Source organism: Ursus arctos, unplaced genomic scaffold (assembly GCF_023065955.2).
Source record: "Ursus arctos isolate Adak ecotype North America unplaced genomic scaffold, UrsArc2.0 scaffold_20, whole genome shotgun sequence".
Taxonomy (NCBI): domain Eukaryota; kingdom Metazoa; phylum Chordata; class Mammalia; order Carnivora; family Ursidae; genus Ursus; species Ursus arctos.
This window is the reverse complement of record NW_026622875.1, coordinates 54378303-54391747: the sequence shown is the minus strand read 5'-3', so window position 1 is coordinate 54391747 and position 13445 is coordinate 54378303. Positions and strand designations below refer to the sequence as shown.

General features: G+C 36.8%; 1 protein-coding gene across 2 annotated transcripts in view; it reads left to right on the top strand.

Moving 5' to 3' along the window:
• Nucleotides 1-13445, top strand: part of PDCD6IP (programmed cell death 6 interacting protein) — a 76265-nt gene that overhangs the window by 12063 nt on the left and 50757 nt on the right. For both annotated transcript variants that reach the window (XM_048216095.2, XM_048216096.2), the window contains exons 2-5: nucleotides 5300-5354; nucleotides 7051-7120; nucleotides 10386-10513; nucleotides 13227-13380. In XM_048216095.2, the coding sequence (XP_048072052.1) occupies nucleotides 5300-5354; nucleotides 7051-7120; nucleotides 10386-10513; nucleotides 13227-13380 (407 nt within the window). The remainder of the gene's footprint in view (nucleotides 1-5299; nucleotides 5355-7050; nucleotides 7121-10385; nucleotides 10514-13226; nucleotides 13381-13445) is intronic.

Sequence of the window (13445 nt, the reverse complement as noted above, 5' to 3'; positions counted from 1 at the left end):
GTAAATACCCTCTTTCCATCAAACTTTTTTGGTTTAGCATCACCATTGACATATCTTACCTGAAATAGATACTATACTCAGGTGCCAAATGCTGATTTTTCTAACTCTGTTTTATATTCTAGTGTTATTAGTTGGCATTGTACAGTAGGGTAGTGCTTTCCCTGTTCATCTGTTTATTTGTTTTATTTGCCTCAGATTGGTGTTCTTATTTTTTATTCTGAATGGGTTATGATTTGTTACTTTATTTAACTTTTTTTGGACTTGGCTAGCAGGAGCCCCTTAAAGTTCTTGTGTCTTTGACATGTTCTTATTTTTTGAGTACTTCCTTAACCTTATCTGATGCAAGATGTTTTAGGCTTGAATCTTGAATTTTCTTGGTCTCAGCCATGGAGTCTGCCATTTTTCGGAGTGTTGGCTTCCAAAGCAGAACGTCATTCATCTGGGTTCTAGGTGTGCTTATTGCTACTGAGGTGTTATTTTTTCTAGGCCCTCTCAGTGTATGCACTTAGGAGATACACTTCTACACACATTTATACCTGTTTCTGTATTTCTCCACTATATTAAAAAATAAGTTCACACTGATACCTCCAATTCCAAGCAGAAGCCACAGAACTTATTTTAACCATCTTTCTTTCCATAATTGTAACTCCTTTCTCTGATGGTTAGAAACTTAGCCTACATTATCTTCAGTGTATTTACTTAATTGCTTAATTCTTTCTGTTTGTAACCAAACTCATGACCATGTCAGCCAAAAACTTGGTTTCACATGTGACTCCCCTCCCCCTGAAAAATTTGCCTCAGAGACAGTTACTGGAATGATAGCTCAGATGAAGGTGGGATAGAGGGGGGAGATAATAAGGGAAGGAGGAAGATTACAGGCTAGTTAGAAGCCTTGGCCTTAGATACTCCCAATGCTCCTTGCTAGCTCAAAGGTCAGCCTGATGCGGGAGAAGACTGCTTCATGTTTGATGATTGTTCTGGCCGCTGTTTGGAGAATAGATTAAAAAAAATGAGAAAGGGGCACCTGGGTGGCTCGGTTGAGTGGCTGCCTTGGGCTCAGGTCATGATCCTGGGGTCCCCTATCAAGCCCCGTGTTGGGCTCCCTGCTCAGTGGGGACTCAGGAGGTCTGCTTCTCTCTCTCCCTCTGCCCCGTGCCCAGCCTCCCCCCCCCCCAAATGCGTGGGCTCACTCTCAAATAAATAAAATCTTAAAAAAAAAGAAAAAGGAGACAGGGAGGTTGGCTAGGAGACTTTTTGATTAGTCTACTTTAAAGGGTAGAAGTTTTTTAATTTTTTAATTTTTTTTTCTTTAAAGATTTTATTTATTTGAGAGAGACAGAGTGAGTGTGAGCAGGGGGAGGGGCAGAAAGAGTGGGAGAAGCAGACTCCCCATTGAGCAGGGAGCTGGCTGTGCGGCTCAGTCGCAGAACCCTGAGATCATGACCTGAGCTGAAGGCAGACACTTAATGGACTGAGCCACCCAGGTACCCCATTAAATTTTAATTCCAGTATATTTAACATACAGTGTTGTGTTAGTTTCAAGTATACAGTATAGTGATTCAACATTTCTGTACATTACTGCTCATCAAGATAAGTGTACTGTTAATGGAGAAAGACTGAAAGCTTTTCCTCTATGGTCAGGAACATGAGGAGGATGGCCCCTCTCTCACCACTATTATTCAACATAGTACTGGAAGTGCTAGCCACAGAAATCTACAACAAAAAGACATAAAAGGCATCTAGATCAGTAAGGAAGAAGTAAAACTTTATTTGCAGGGGACCATGATACCATATATAGAAAACCTGGAAGACTCCACCAAAAACTGCTTAGAACTGATAAATTCTGTAAAGTCACAGGATACAAAAATCAGTGTACAGAAATCTGTTGCATTTCTATATACCAGTAGTGAAGCAGCAGAAAGAGAAATTAAGAAAACAATCCCATTTACATTTGCACCCAAAATAATAAGATACCTAGGAATAAACCTAACCAAAGAGGTGCAAGACCTGTACTCTGAAAACTGATGAAAGTAATTGAAAATGACACAAAGAAATGGGAAAAAATTCCATGTTCACGGATTGGAAGAAGAAATATTGTTAAAATGTCGGTACTCCCCAAAACAATCTACACATTTATTGTAATTCCTACCAAAATACCAAACAGCGGTTTTCACAGAACTAGAACAAACAATCCTAAAATTTGTAGGGAACCACAAAAGACGGTGAATAGCCAAAGCAATCTTGAGAAAGCAAAGCAAAGCTGGAGGTATTCTGGATTTAAAGTTATATTACAAAGCCGTAATAATCAAATAGATACATAGATACATAGATCAGTAGAACAGAATAGAAAATCCAGAAATGAACCCACAATTATATGGTCAGTTAATCTTTGAAAAGCTGGAAAGAATATCCAATGGGAAAAAGTCTCTTCAACAAATGGTGTTGGGAAAACCAGACCACTTTCTTAGACCACACACAAAAATAAGTTCAAAATGGATTAAGGGGGGGAAGTGCCTGGGTGGTGCAGTTGGTTGAGCATCCGACTTTTGGTTTCAGCTTGTTAGTGAACTTGGGGCCATGAGATTGAGCCTCTAGTTGGGCTCTGCGCTCAGCTTGGAGTCTGCTTGGGATTCTGTCTGCCCCTGCCCCTCCCCTCCATGTATTCTCTCTCTCTTGCTCAAAAATGGGTAAATAAATCTTTAAAAAAAATGGATGAAGGACCTAAATGTGGATGTGAAACCAAAAAATACTAGGAGAGCGCACGGGCAGTAACTTCTCTGACATTAGCTATAGCAGCTTTTTTCTATATGTGTCTCCTGTAGCAGGGGAAGCAAAAGCAAAAATGAATGATTGGGACTACATCAAAATAAAAAGGTTCTGCACAGTGAAGGAAACAGTCAACAAAACTAAATGATAATAGATGGAATGGGAGAAGATAACTTGGAAATGACATATCCAGTGAAGGGTTAGTATGCAAAATGTATAAAGAATTTAAAAATCTGAACACCCCAAAAACAGTCCAGTTAAAAAATGGGCAGAAGATATGGTGGCCAAACAGACATGAAATGATACTCAACATCACACATCATCAAGGAAATGCAAATCAAAACTATGAGTGGTACCTGGATGGCTTTGTTGGTTAAACCTCCCAGTCTTGATTTTGGCTCAGGTCATGATCTTGGGGTCCTGGGATCGAGTCCTGTGACCGGCTCACTGCTCACTGGGAAGTTTGCTTTTCTCCTTCTCCCTCTGTGCCTCTCCCTGCTTGTGCTTGCACGCACACACGCTCTCTCTCTCTCAGATAATCTTTAAAAAGAAAAACTATCACGGGATACCACCTCACACCTGTTAGAATGGCTAAAATAAAAAACAGAATAAACAACAAGTGTTGGTGAGGATGTGAAGGAAAAGGAACCCTTGTATACTGTTGGTGCAAACTGGTGTAACCACTGTGGAGGACAGTATGGAGGTTCCTCAAGATTAAAAATAGGGGTGCCTGGGTGTGAGTCAGTTATGCGTCCCACTCTTTATCTTGGCTCAGGTGATGATCAGGGTCATGAGATCAAGTCCCTTGTTGGGCTCTGCAGTCGGCATGGAGCCTGCTTAAGATTCTCTCTCTCCCTCTGCTTCTCCCTGTCTCACTAAAAAAAAAAAAAAAAAAAAAATAGACCTGTCATATGATTGTCATATGATGCAGTAATTGCACTACTGGGTATTTACCCAAAGAATATGAAAACACTAATTTGAATAGATATATGCACTCCTGTGTTTATTTAAACATTATTTACAATAGCCAAATATGGAAGCAGCCCAATTGTTCATTGATAGAGGAATGGATAAAGAAGATATGGTGTGTGTATACACACACACACACACACACACAGTGGAATATTGCTCAGCCATAAGAAAAGAATGAAATCTTGGCCTTTTGCAACAACATGGATGGATCTAGAGAGTATAATGGTAAGCAAAATAAGTCAGACGAACACAAATACCATGATTTCACTCATATGGTGAAATTTGAGAAACAATGAATGAGCAAAAAAGAGACAAACCAAAAAGCAGACTCTTAACTAATGGTTACCAGAGGGTAGGTGAGTGGAGAAATGGGTGAAGTAGGTGAAGGGGATAGAGTATATTTATCTTTTTTAAAAGTTTTTAATTTCAGTTAACATACAGTGTTAGTTTCAGGTGTACAATATAGTGATTCCATATATCACCCTGTGCTCATCACAAGTGCACTCCTTAATCCCCACCACCTTTGTCACCTGTTCCCCACTATATTCCCCTAAGAAAGTGGTCCAGTTTCATTCTTTTTGCATAGATTGCAAAACTCTCCAGTTTTCCTGACACAATTTGTTGAATAAATTTTTTTCTTTTTTCTTTTTTTTTTTAAAGATTTTATTTGAGATAGCGAGAGAGCAAGAGAGAGCATGCGCATGTGAGGACGAGTAGGGGGAGGGGCAGAGGGAGGAGGAGAAGCAGGGAGCCTGACGCTCTGTCCCAGGACCCCAGGATCATGACCTGAACCGAAGGCAGACACTTAAATGACTGAGCCACGCAGGCACCCCAGAAATTGTCTTTTTTCCATTGGATATTCTTGCTTCCATTGTTGAAGATTAACTGACCAATAAAATCATGGATTTATTTCTGGGGAGGGTAGAAGCTTTGATGAACGGTTGTGACAGTGGTGGAGAGGGACAGAAGTAGATATAACCAAAGCATATCTGAAAGTTAGTAAACCTGTTTTTAAATAGGAGTTTAGGGGCACATGAGTGGCTCGGTTGGGCATCCAAGTATTGATTTTGGCTCAGATCTGATCTCGGTCGCAGGATCAGGCCTGGCTTTGGGCTCTGGGCTCAGGAGGAGTCTGCTCCCCCCACCACCACCCTGCTCGCATGCACTCTCTGAAATAAATAAATCTTTAAAAAATATATCATTTTACCAGATATATTAATTTGCCCAATGGATATAAACCGTTACCTTAATAAGAAATAGTATTAAAATACATTGGTCTTGGGCAGATGTTAGTTTGCTTTTAAAAGCCAATAATACTTGATAAGTATTTTTCTTTGGTGGTGAGTATGCGTCTTTTATTCACAGTTTTTTATTGCATGCATTTTAAATTCTGATTTATGCATTGAAAAGTTGTGTTTATTAACTTTAAAATGATTGAATTTGATTTGTGGGCCACTCAAAGGAAGCATGAATAATTTTCGTGTACTCTTAAACCAGTATTATACATATTTATGTATAATATTTAGCTCGGTAATTATAAATTTTCTTCCATTTTTTTTAGATATTATGACCAGATTTGTTCCATTGAACCCAAGTTCCCATTCTCTGAAAATCAAGTAAGTTATTAATTTTAATTTGTTTTTAAGTTGTATAATAATAATGGTAAGCTTTTCTCCCATACATGGTATCACTTTACTATTTTTATGTTTTTATGAGAACTTTTGATACAAATTAGAAGCTTGTAAGCCCATCTGATAAAAATTGGTTGTCTTTTTGAAGAGTGTCTTGGAATTCTGTTGCTGTCATTGCTTAGTCACTTCTGGGTTTATGTGGAGCATTGGGCTGTATTTTTTTTCCTGCATTTTATATCAATATGATCTGTTGACTGATTAACGTAATCTATGATGTTCTTCTCTTTGGCTTTTACAGAATTAAGAAGGAAACTGTAATTGAAGAAGTATTAGTCTCAGTTTATGTGTTTTAAAATTTGGCACAAATGATGTTTGTATATGAAGTTGCAAGTACTGATACGATTAGGTGTTACACTATAAGAATGTCTGCTTTCTCTTAAAGGCTAGATATTGGAAATGCTGACGATTTCTTACAGTTTTATTTGAGAGACTTGTTAAACAAGTTTTTAGTTTGTGTGACATTTCTAAGTTTTTAAAATATGTAGTTTATGAAAAATACTTTAAACATTTTTGTACTGAAGTTTTACAGGTGACATAATGTGTTGAAATTTGCTTCAAAATACTGGAGGAAAAAATGTTTATGTTTGGGGGTTGGGGGTGGGGCAGGAAAGTGGGTGGTAGGTGAACCAAGAAGGACAAAAGGGTAAAACTGGTGATGGCCATATTGGGTTCATTATGTTATTCTCTCTACTTTTGTGTACATAGAAAATTTCTCTAATCCTGAGTTGTAGAATTTTTGTATGGGATTCCAATACATAATTTAAAAGATGGTAAGTTCTTTTCAACCTTTATGTGTGGAATATTTTAGAAGCAGAGTGAGATGCAGTTTTTTTTATTAAGTGAACTTTTTATTTATGTAGGGCATATGTACAGAAGTGAATATATCATGTGTATAGCTTGAATCTTTACGTAGTAAATATACATGTATGAGCACAACCCAAATCAAGAAATAACATATTATCTCATCTCATTCCCCCAAAAGTAACCCTTCTCCTACTTTGTCATCATGGAATCGTTTTTAATTTTATCTTCTGGGAAACCTATAGTACTTACTTTGTTGCCTTTGCTTCTCTTGGCTTAGTTGACAATTATTTAAGTACCTGTTCTGTTCAAGCCATATGTTGTAAAGATAAGTAAGATAGTGTTTTCTGGAGAGGATAATATATGTATAATTACTGAGGCACAATGACCATTGGAAATATCTTAGTGCCAATATTTGACTTTTATACATTTTTTTTAAAGATTTTATTTATTTATTTATAAGACAGAGAGAGAGAGAGCCAGTGAGAGAGGGAACACAAGCAGGGGGAGTGGGAGAGGAAGAAGCAGGCTTCCCACGGAGGAGCCTGACCCGGACCTTGATCCCAGAACTCTGGGATCACACCCTGAGCTGAAGGCAGACGCTTAACGACTGAGCCACCAGGCGCCCCCAGTATTTGACTTTTAAAAAAGAAAATTTTATGGTCCAGGAAGAGGGAAAGGAGTTAGTTGGCTAGAAAGGATAATGTTTCGACAAGCTTTGGTCGTTTTCCTCATTGTGGATTTTTCTTCAAAGGAGACCTAATATTTAGTAAGATCCAAGAAAGTAAGATAATTTTCTGTTTTCTCCCTTCCTCTTAAGATCTGCTTGACGTTTACCTGGAAGGATGCTTTTGATAAAGGTTCACTTTTTGGAGGATCTGTAAAATTGGGTATGTAATTATTTTTATAAAAATGATAAATTTGGTCTAAATACTTTGTATTATTTTAGATTTTTAAAATTGCTCTCCTAACTACTCTTTGTAAATAATAAAAATTTTTACATCTTATTTTCTCTTTATCTTCAAGTTTTATTGTAATTTCCAGTAATTTGTAGAGAGCCTACGCCTTGCCAGGCACTGTCCTAGTTATAAAAATGAATAAGACAGTTGTATTCAGTCTGGCTAGGAAGACAGCTGATCATTCTAAAATATAGTGGGTAGTATATGAGTATATGAACAAAGTTGTGGGAGCATAGAGGAAGACATGAATTCTGCTTGTTGAAAGAAAGCGATGTTCAGGTTAGGCTCTAAAGGATGAATTTGGTTTTCCCACCTCGAAAATAACGTTACAGGTGGAACATTATAACCAAAGGTCAGAAGAGTGAAGGTTTTTTTGATTTACCATCTTGGCAGGTTAACCTTTCTGTGCATTAATTTTCTCATCTTTGAAGTGGGGAATAAATAGTACTATGAAATACTATTTATCTCATTGGGTTCTTATGTGGATTAAATGAGTGAATATATGTGAAGTCCTTAGAAGAGTATGCAATAAATATTAGCTGCAATGAATAATAGTAATATGTCTTATTATAAATAATTACATGTAATGTATAATTTATAGTATGTATGCATTTTAGAGTATGTATTATAATAATAAAATACAATACAAATGATATATAATACATATTAATGGAATTATTATTAAGGCTCAAAACCATAGGTTGAATTGAGGATTATGGAGGGTGAAGACATTGGAAAGTAGATTATGACTGCTGACTATCTCTCAGAAAGGAGTAGTAGTTGAGGGTTGACTCTCAGATTTATAACTTGGTTTGACTTGTTGGATATTTATTCCTTCCAATGGACAAGTTGAGTTTGACTTCCGTGTTATGTCTGGGTAGACATTTTTGTTTGGCATTTGGAAACTGGATTTAAAACTCAAAAGTGGTAGAGACAGATTTGGGAAGAATTATCATTAAATGATGATAAATCTGTCTCCTCTGGTAGTTTATAGATTGGGAAAAGTATGAAAGCCAGAGGTGCGGAATATAACATTCAAGGGAAACAGGGGAAGAGATTCTTGGGAATGAGGATGAGACAAAGCTTTCAGATCTCGGAGGAACCAGGGGAAAATACAGAAACGGAATTGAGTGCCAGGAGGGTTTCAGAGGTCACGTAGTCCAGTGGTTCCTGAACCTGGCTGTACATTAGAATTACTTGGGGAAGATGTGAAAGGTATAGATGTAAAGATACAGAATGTCAAAAGTGATAGGAGGAATTTTCAGGGTGGGCCACTGGAATTAGTATCTTTGAAAATACCTCCAGGTGACTCTAATGTTCATTCAGGTTGGAACATCATTGACAAGAGTCATTGTGGCAGAGGTCAAGTCACGTAAAGTTGGAGAAGTTGCTGGATTCGGGAATGAAAGAAGTTTCACTGGGGGCATGCTGAAGAAGCCAAATTGCGTTAGGTTGAGGGGTGGACCAGAAGTGAGGAAATGGAGACAGCAAATATGGGTTGCTCATTTCAGAAAATTTGCAGTAGAGATTTAAGGGCAAGGGAACATTATGCTGAGAGGGAGACAAGGTCAAGAAAAAGGATTTTTAATGCCAAATTGATAGGCTGAGAATTAAGGAGCAGATGGCAGAACAAGGAGGTGTTAAGTGAGATAGATGAAGTGACGAACCAAGTTCCTGGAAGAAGTGGGAAGCAAAAAACTTGGCATAAATAAAGCAGGAGATAGTTCATCAAGGCACTTCCAGTAGCAAATTTTGAGAATTAAGTGTCCTTCAGTAATGTCTTGGTTAAATAAAGCATGGGCTACCCACTCATTAGAGTATTGTGTAATTTTAGGATATGAAGAATGAGAGTGTAAATATAATTTTGTTCTCATGTAAAGCTTTGTTCTGTTTCTCAGTGCATGTAAAAGTTATGTTTATACTATATTATAGTCTAAGTGTGCAGTAGCATTATGTTTAAAAAACAGTGCATATAACTTAATTTAAAACTTTGTTGCTAAAAAATGTCAACCATCATCTGAGCTTTCAGTGACTTGTAATAACTGATCACAGATCACCCTAATAAATACAATAATCATGATGAAAAAATTTGAAATATTGTGAGAATTACCAAAATGTGACACAGAGCTACAGAATGAGCAAATGCTGTTGTAAAAATGGCAGCGATAGACTTGCTTGATGCCACTCTCAATTTATAAAAAAAGATGCAGTTATCCGCAAAGCCCAATAAAGTGAATCACGATAGAATGAGGTATGCCTGTAAGTTTGTGTTTTTGTGATCATTGTATTTCACTTAGCATAATGTCCTCAAGGTTCATCCATGGTATAGCATGTGATGGGATTTCCTTCATTTTTAAGGCTGGATGATATTCCATTTTATGTATATACCACATTTTGTTAATTTTTTCATCAGTGGACACTTAGGTTTCTTCTACCTTTTCGCATGATTATGGGTGTATAAATATTTTCTTGTGACTGCTCTCAATTCTTTGGGTATATACCCAGAAGTGGAAATTTTGGATTGTATGGGAATTTTATTTCTAATTTTTTGAGGAACTGCCATACTGTTTTCCACAGCAGCTGCAATGTTTTACATTCCCACCAACAGTGCACAGCAGTTCCAATTTTTCCACATGTCTTCCAACATTTGTTATTTTTTGTTGTTGCTGTTCTTGATAGGCGTTATCCCAGTAGCTGTGAAGTGTGTAGTGTCTTGACCAGAGTTGTATTTTAACCATATTACTTGTTAGCCTTCTGAGAGATGTATTGGCATAAGGAAGTGAGACTTGGAGGCGCTTGCATTGGGTTAGGTTTTGTAGTCGTGAAGAACTGGCTTGAATGTGGTGAGAAGATATAATTTTGAGAGAGGTGATAAAATGGAAATAGTTTATTTGAATTTAAGTGAAAAAAAATGAATTTAAGTGAGAATTTACATGAGAATGACTTTTCATTTGGAACCTGACAGCATTGTGGACGTAAAGAGAAGGAAAGAACAACAGCATTGATCTTTTGACTTTTAGATGATGGGAATATTGCTGAGGAAATAAATGCCTGGCAGGGCAGCATTAGAAATATGGGCACTATTTTGGGTGAGAAAACAGGTTTGGAAACTTGTTTTTGTGAGAGCCAATCTCTAAAACATTCATTTTCTTTAGAAAAATAAACTGATAAATTTTTCCTTCTTAATTTTTTACAGCTCTTGCAAGCTTAGGCTATGAAAAGAGTTGTGTGTTGTTCAATTGTGCAGCCTTAGCTAGCCAGATTGCAGCAGAACAGAACCTGGATAATGATGAAGGATTGAAAATCGCTGCTAAGCATTACCAGGTATGCAGAAAAGTAACCACGTAATGATCAACGCTCAGTTGGAGTAAATTGAAAATAATTTGTATTTAGATTTATAGATGTTTCTTTATACACAGATATTTTCTTGAAAAGTAATGTGCTTTTTAATGAACTGATTAATATTTTTGAATTTTAATAAACTGTGTACCTATAGACCAGCTCTGTTTTTCCTCACCATTGTATACCCAGCACCTAGCACAGTGCCTGGCACATAATAAAGGCTCAATAAATGTTGGGAGAACAAATGATTGAATGTTTGAGGTGAAGTTCTTGGTAAATCCCTTTTAAATAATTGACCTCATTTAAAAATTTTGTACAGTTGACCCTTGAACAGCGTGGGGATTAGGGGTGCTGATGACCCCTTGCAAAGTTGAAAATACACTGTAATGGGGTGCCTGGGTGGCTCAGTCGTTAAGCATCTGCCTTCGACTCAGGGCGTGATCCCAGAGTCCTGGGATCGAGCCCCACATCAGTTTCCTCCGCTGGGAGCCTGCTTCTTCCTCTCCCACTACCTCTGCCTGTGTTCCCTCTCTTGCTGGCTGTCTCTCTCTCTGTTAAATAAATAAATAAATAAATAAATAAATAAATAAATAAATAAATAAAATCTTAAAAAAAAAATACACTGTAACTTTTGACTCCCCTAGAACTTAGCTACTAATAGCCTACTGTTGACGAGAAGCCTTACCCATAAAATAAACAACACATATTTTGTATGTTACGTGTATTTTATATTGTACTCTTACAATAAAGTAAGCTAGAGAACAGAAAATGGTATTAAGAAGTACATGAGATTTATAATACTGTACTGTATTGAAAAAAAAGTCCCTGTGTAAGTGGACCTATGTAGTTCAGATCTCTGTGTTCAAGGGTCAGATGTACATTATTTTAATGTATTTTTTTCTTAGAGTGAGACACATCTAAAATTTCACTATTGTCACAAAAATTAAGACCTAAGAAAAGTTTAACTCTGAGACTTGGAGAAGTCATATTTAAATGTGGTCAGATATGTAATGTTCTTAAGTTGGCTAAATTTAGATTTTAGGTATTATCATTTACTAATATGGCATATTTGTGGCAGTATATTATTTACTTTTATTTTTGTTTTAATTTAAAGAATAAACGATTGCTAAGTGATATCGTGTAATCATATTTTCATGTTTTATATTATGTTGTAATTTACAAAGTGCTCATGTACATTATTTTACTCTCATATAAGCCTTGTAATGCATGTTATGTAATGTCTTTCTCATTTTATACACAAGGAGGCTAAAAGGTCAGAGTGTTAATAACTGGTCCATTGGGGTTTCAGGTGTTCTGATTCCAATTTTATTGAATTCCAAATGGTACTTCCAGTGTCGTCTTTGGTTCTGGAATTTGCTTGTCCTAGAGGTGGAGTCTGATTTTTTCCTATTGTTTAAGTTTATGAGTGAGGTGAGGAATGCTCTTCTAAGAAAGTGTGAGAGGAAAGTACATTTTAAGAAACAAGGTGCTCCAAATTGTGGCTTGCCATGCAGTTTTGACTGGGCATGGATGACAAACATGATGCACATCCCTTTTCTTTTTGAGGCTATAGAGGGCCAATATTTTAAACTGTGAAAGTGAAGTAAATGTAATTATTTACTTTTTTATTAACTGTAGCTCAGTTAATTGGCATGTGGTATCTTAGAGGGCATTCTTAATTACTGAGAACATGTCATCCTGTGAGTCACTTCTGCAATTCACAGCAGGTCACCTAGTGTGATGGAAAAGGGAGGGGTGATACTAGTAAAAAGACCTAGATCCTAGGCTGGTCTAGGCTGTTTGCCACCAAGGAGCTGTGTGCCCCTGGCTATGTTCCTTAGTAACCTCTGTGGACCTCCATTTCCAGGATTTGTGAGAGAGACTGGATCCTTTGCTGTTCTAGTCTGTGATTCTCTCAGTTTGTTGAACAAGGTCAGGTCATCACCTCTTGGCAGATGCTCCAGTTTAAGATAACTTCCTGACTGTAGAAAACGTGACTTTTACTTTCCATAGAGTTAACCTTGATTTATCTCTGCAGAGCATCTCTGTATAACTCACAACACCTTTTAATCCCAGACTGATGTCTTTCTTTTTCCCAGGATCATTTGTTCCATAAAAACAGTTATTTTTGTGTTAACCTCAGCAAAATATAATTGGGAGTAAAAAATTTGATGGGGAACATTTCACCAGGGACCTTTGAAAGCCAAATAGAAATCATTAGCGGTGGGTAGTAATGTTGTTCTTCAGAGGACTAGGTACCTGTACTATTTGAGGTTTTTCCCTAAGTATGGCATGTTTAATTACTTGACAGATGAATTTGCTTGGGACCAAAGTAAAATCATTTTAGTACTAAATACATTTTAATAATGTTTTATCCCTGCCTGTATTCTCATGTTAGTCTCGAGGAAGTATATCTGAAAATAAGTTTAACCAATTTGCCCTCTAAAGTTACTGTATTTTTTGCTGCAGTGTACTTTTAATCTTTGTTAAATCTTCTGTTAACTGTATAGCACTTTAGAAAAATACCCTTATTGTCTGTAGGTCAGATGTTTTTAGATCTGTAACAATATAAGAATTTAAAAATAGTAACTGTTCAACAAAATTAACATTTGAAATGATTGTGTGTAACAGTAGAAAATTAAGTCTTGTCTGAGTTTCTGTAGATTTTAAAGAAGTTCTTTCCCCCCCCCTCTAGTTTGCTAGTGGTGCCTTTCTGCATATTAAAGAGACAGTATTATCTGCCTTAAATCGAGAGCCTACTGTGGACATATCTCCAGATACTGTTGGGACCCTCAGTCTTATTATGTTGGCACAGGCCCAAGAAGTATTTTTTTTAAAAGCCACGAGAGGTAATTCTAATTCTAATTTTTCCTCCATTTTGTTGCATGTGAAAAGAAGTGATAAGGTTTTAAAA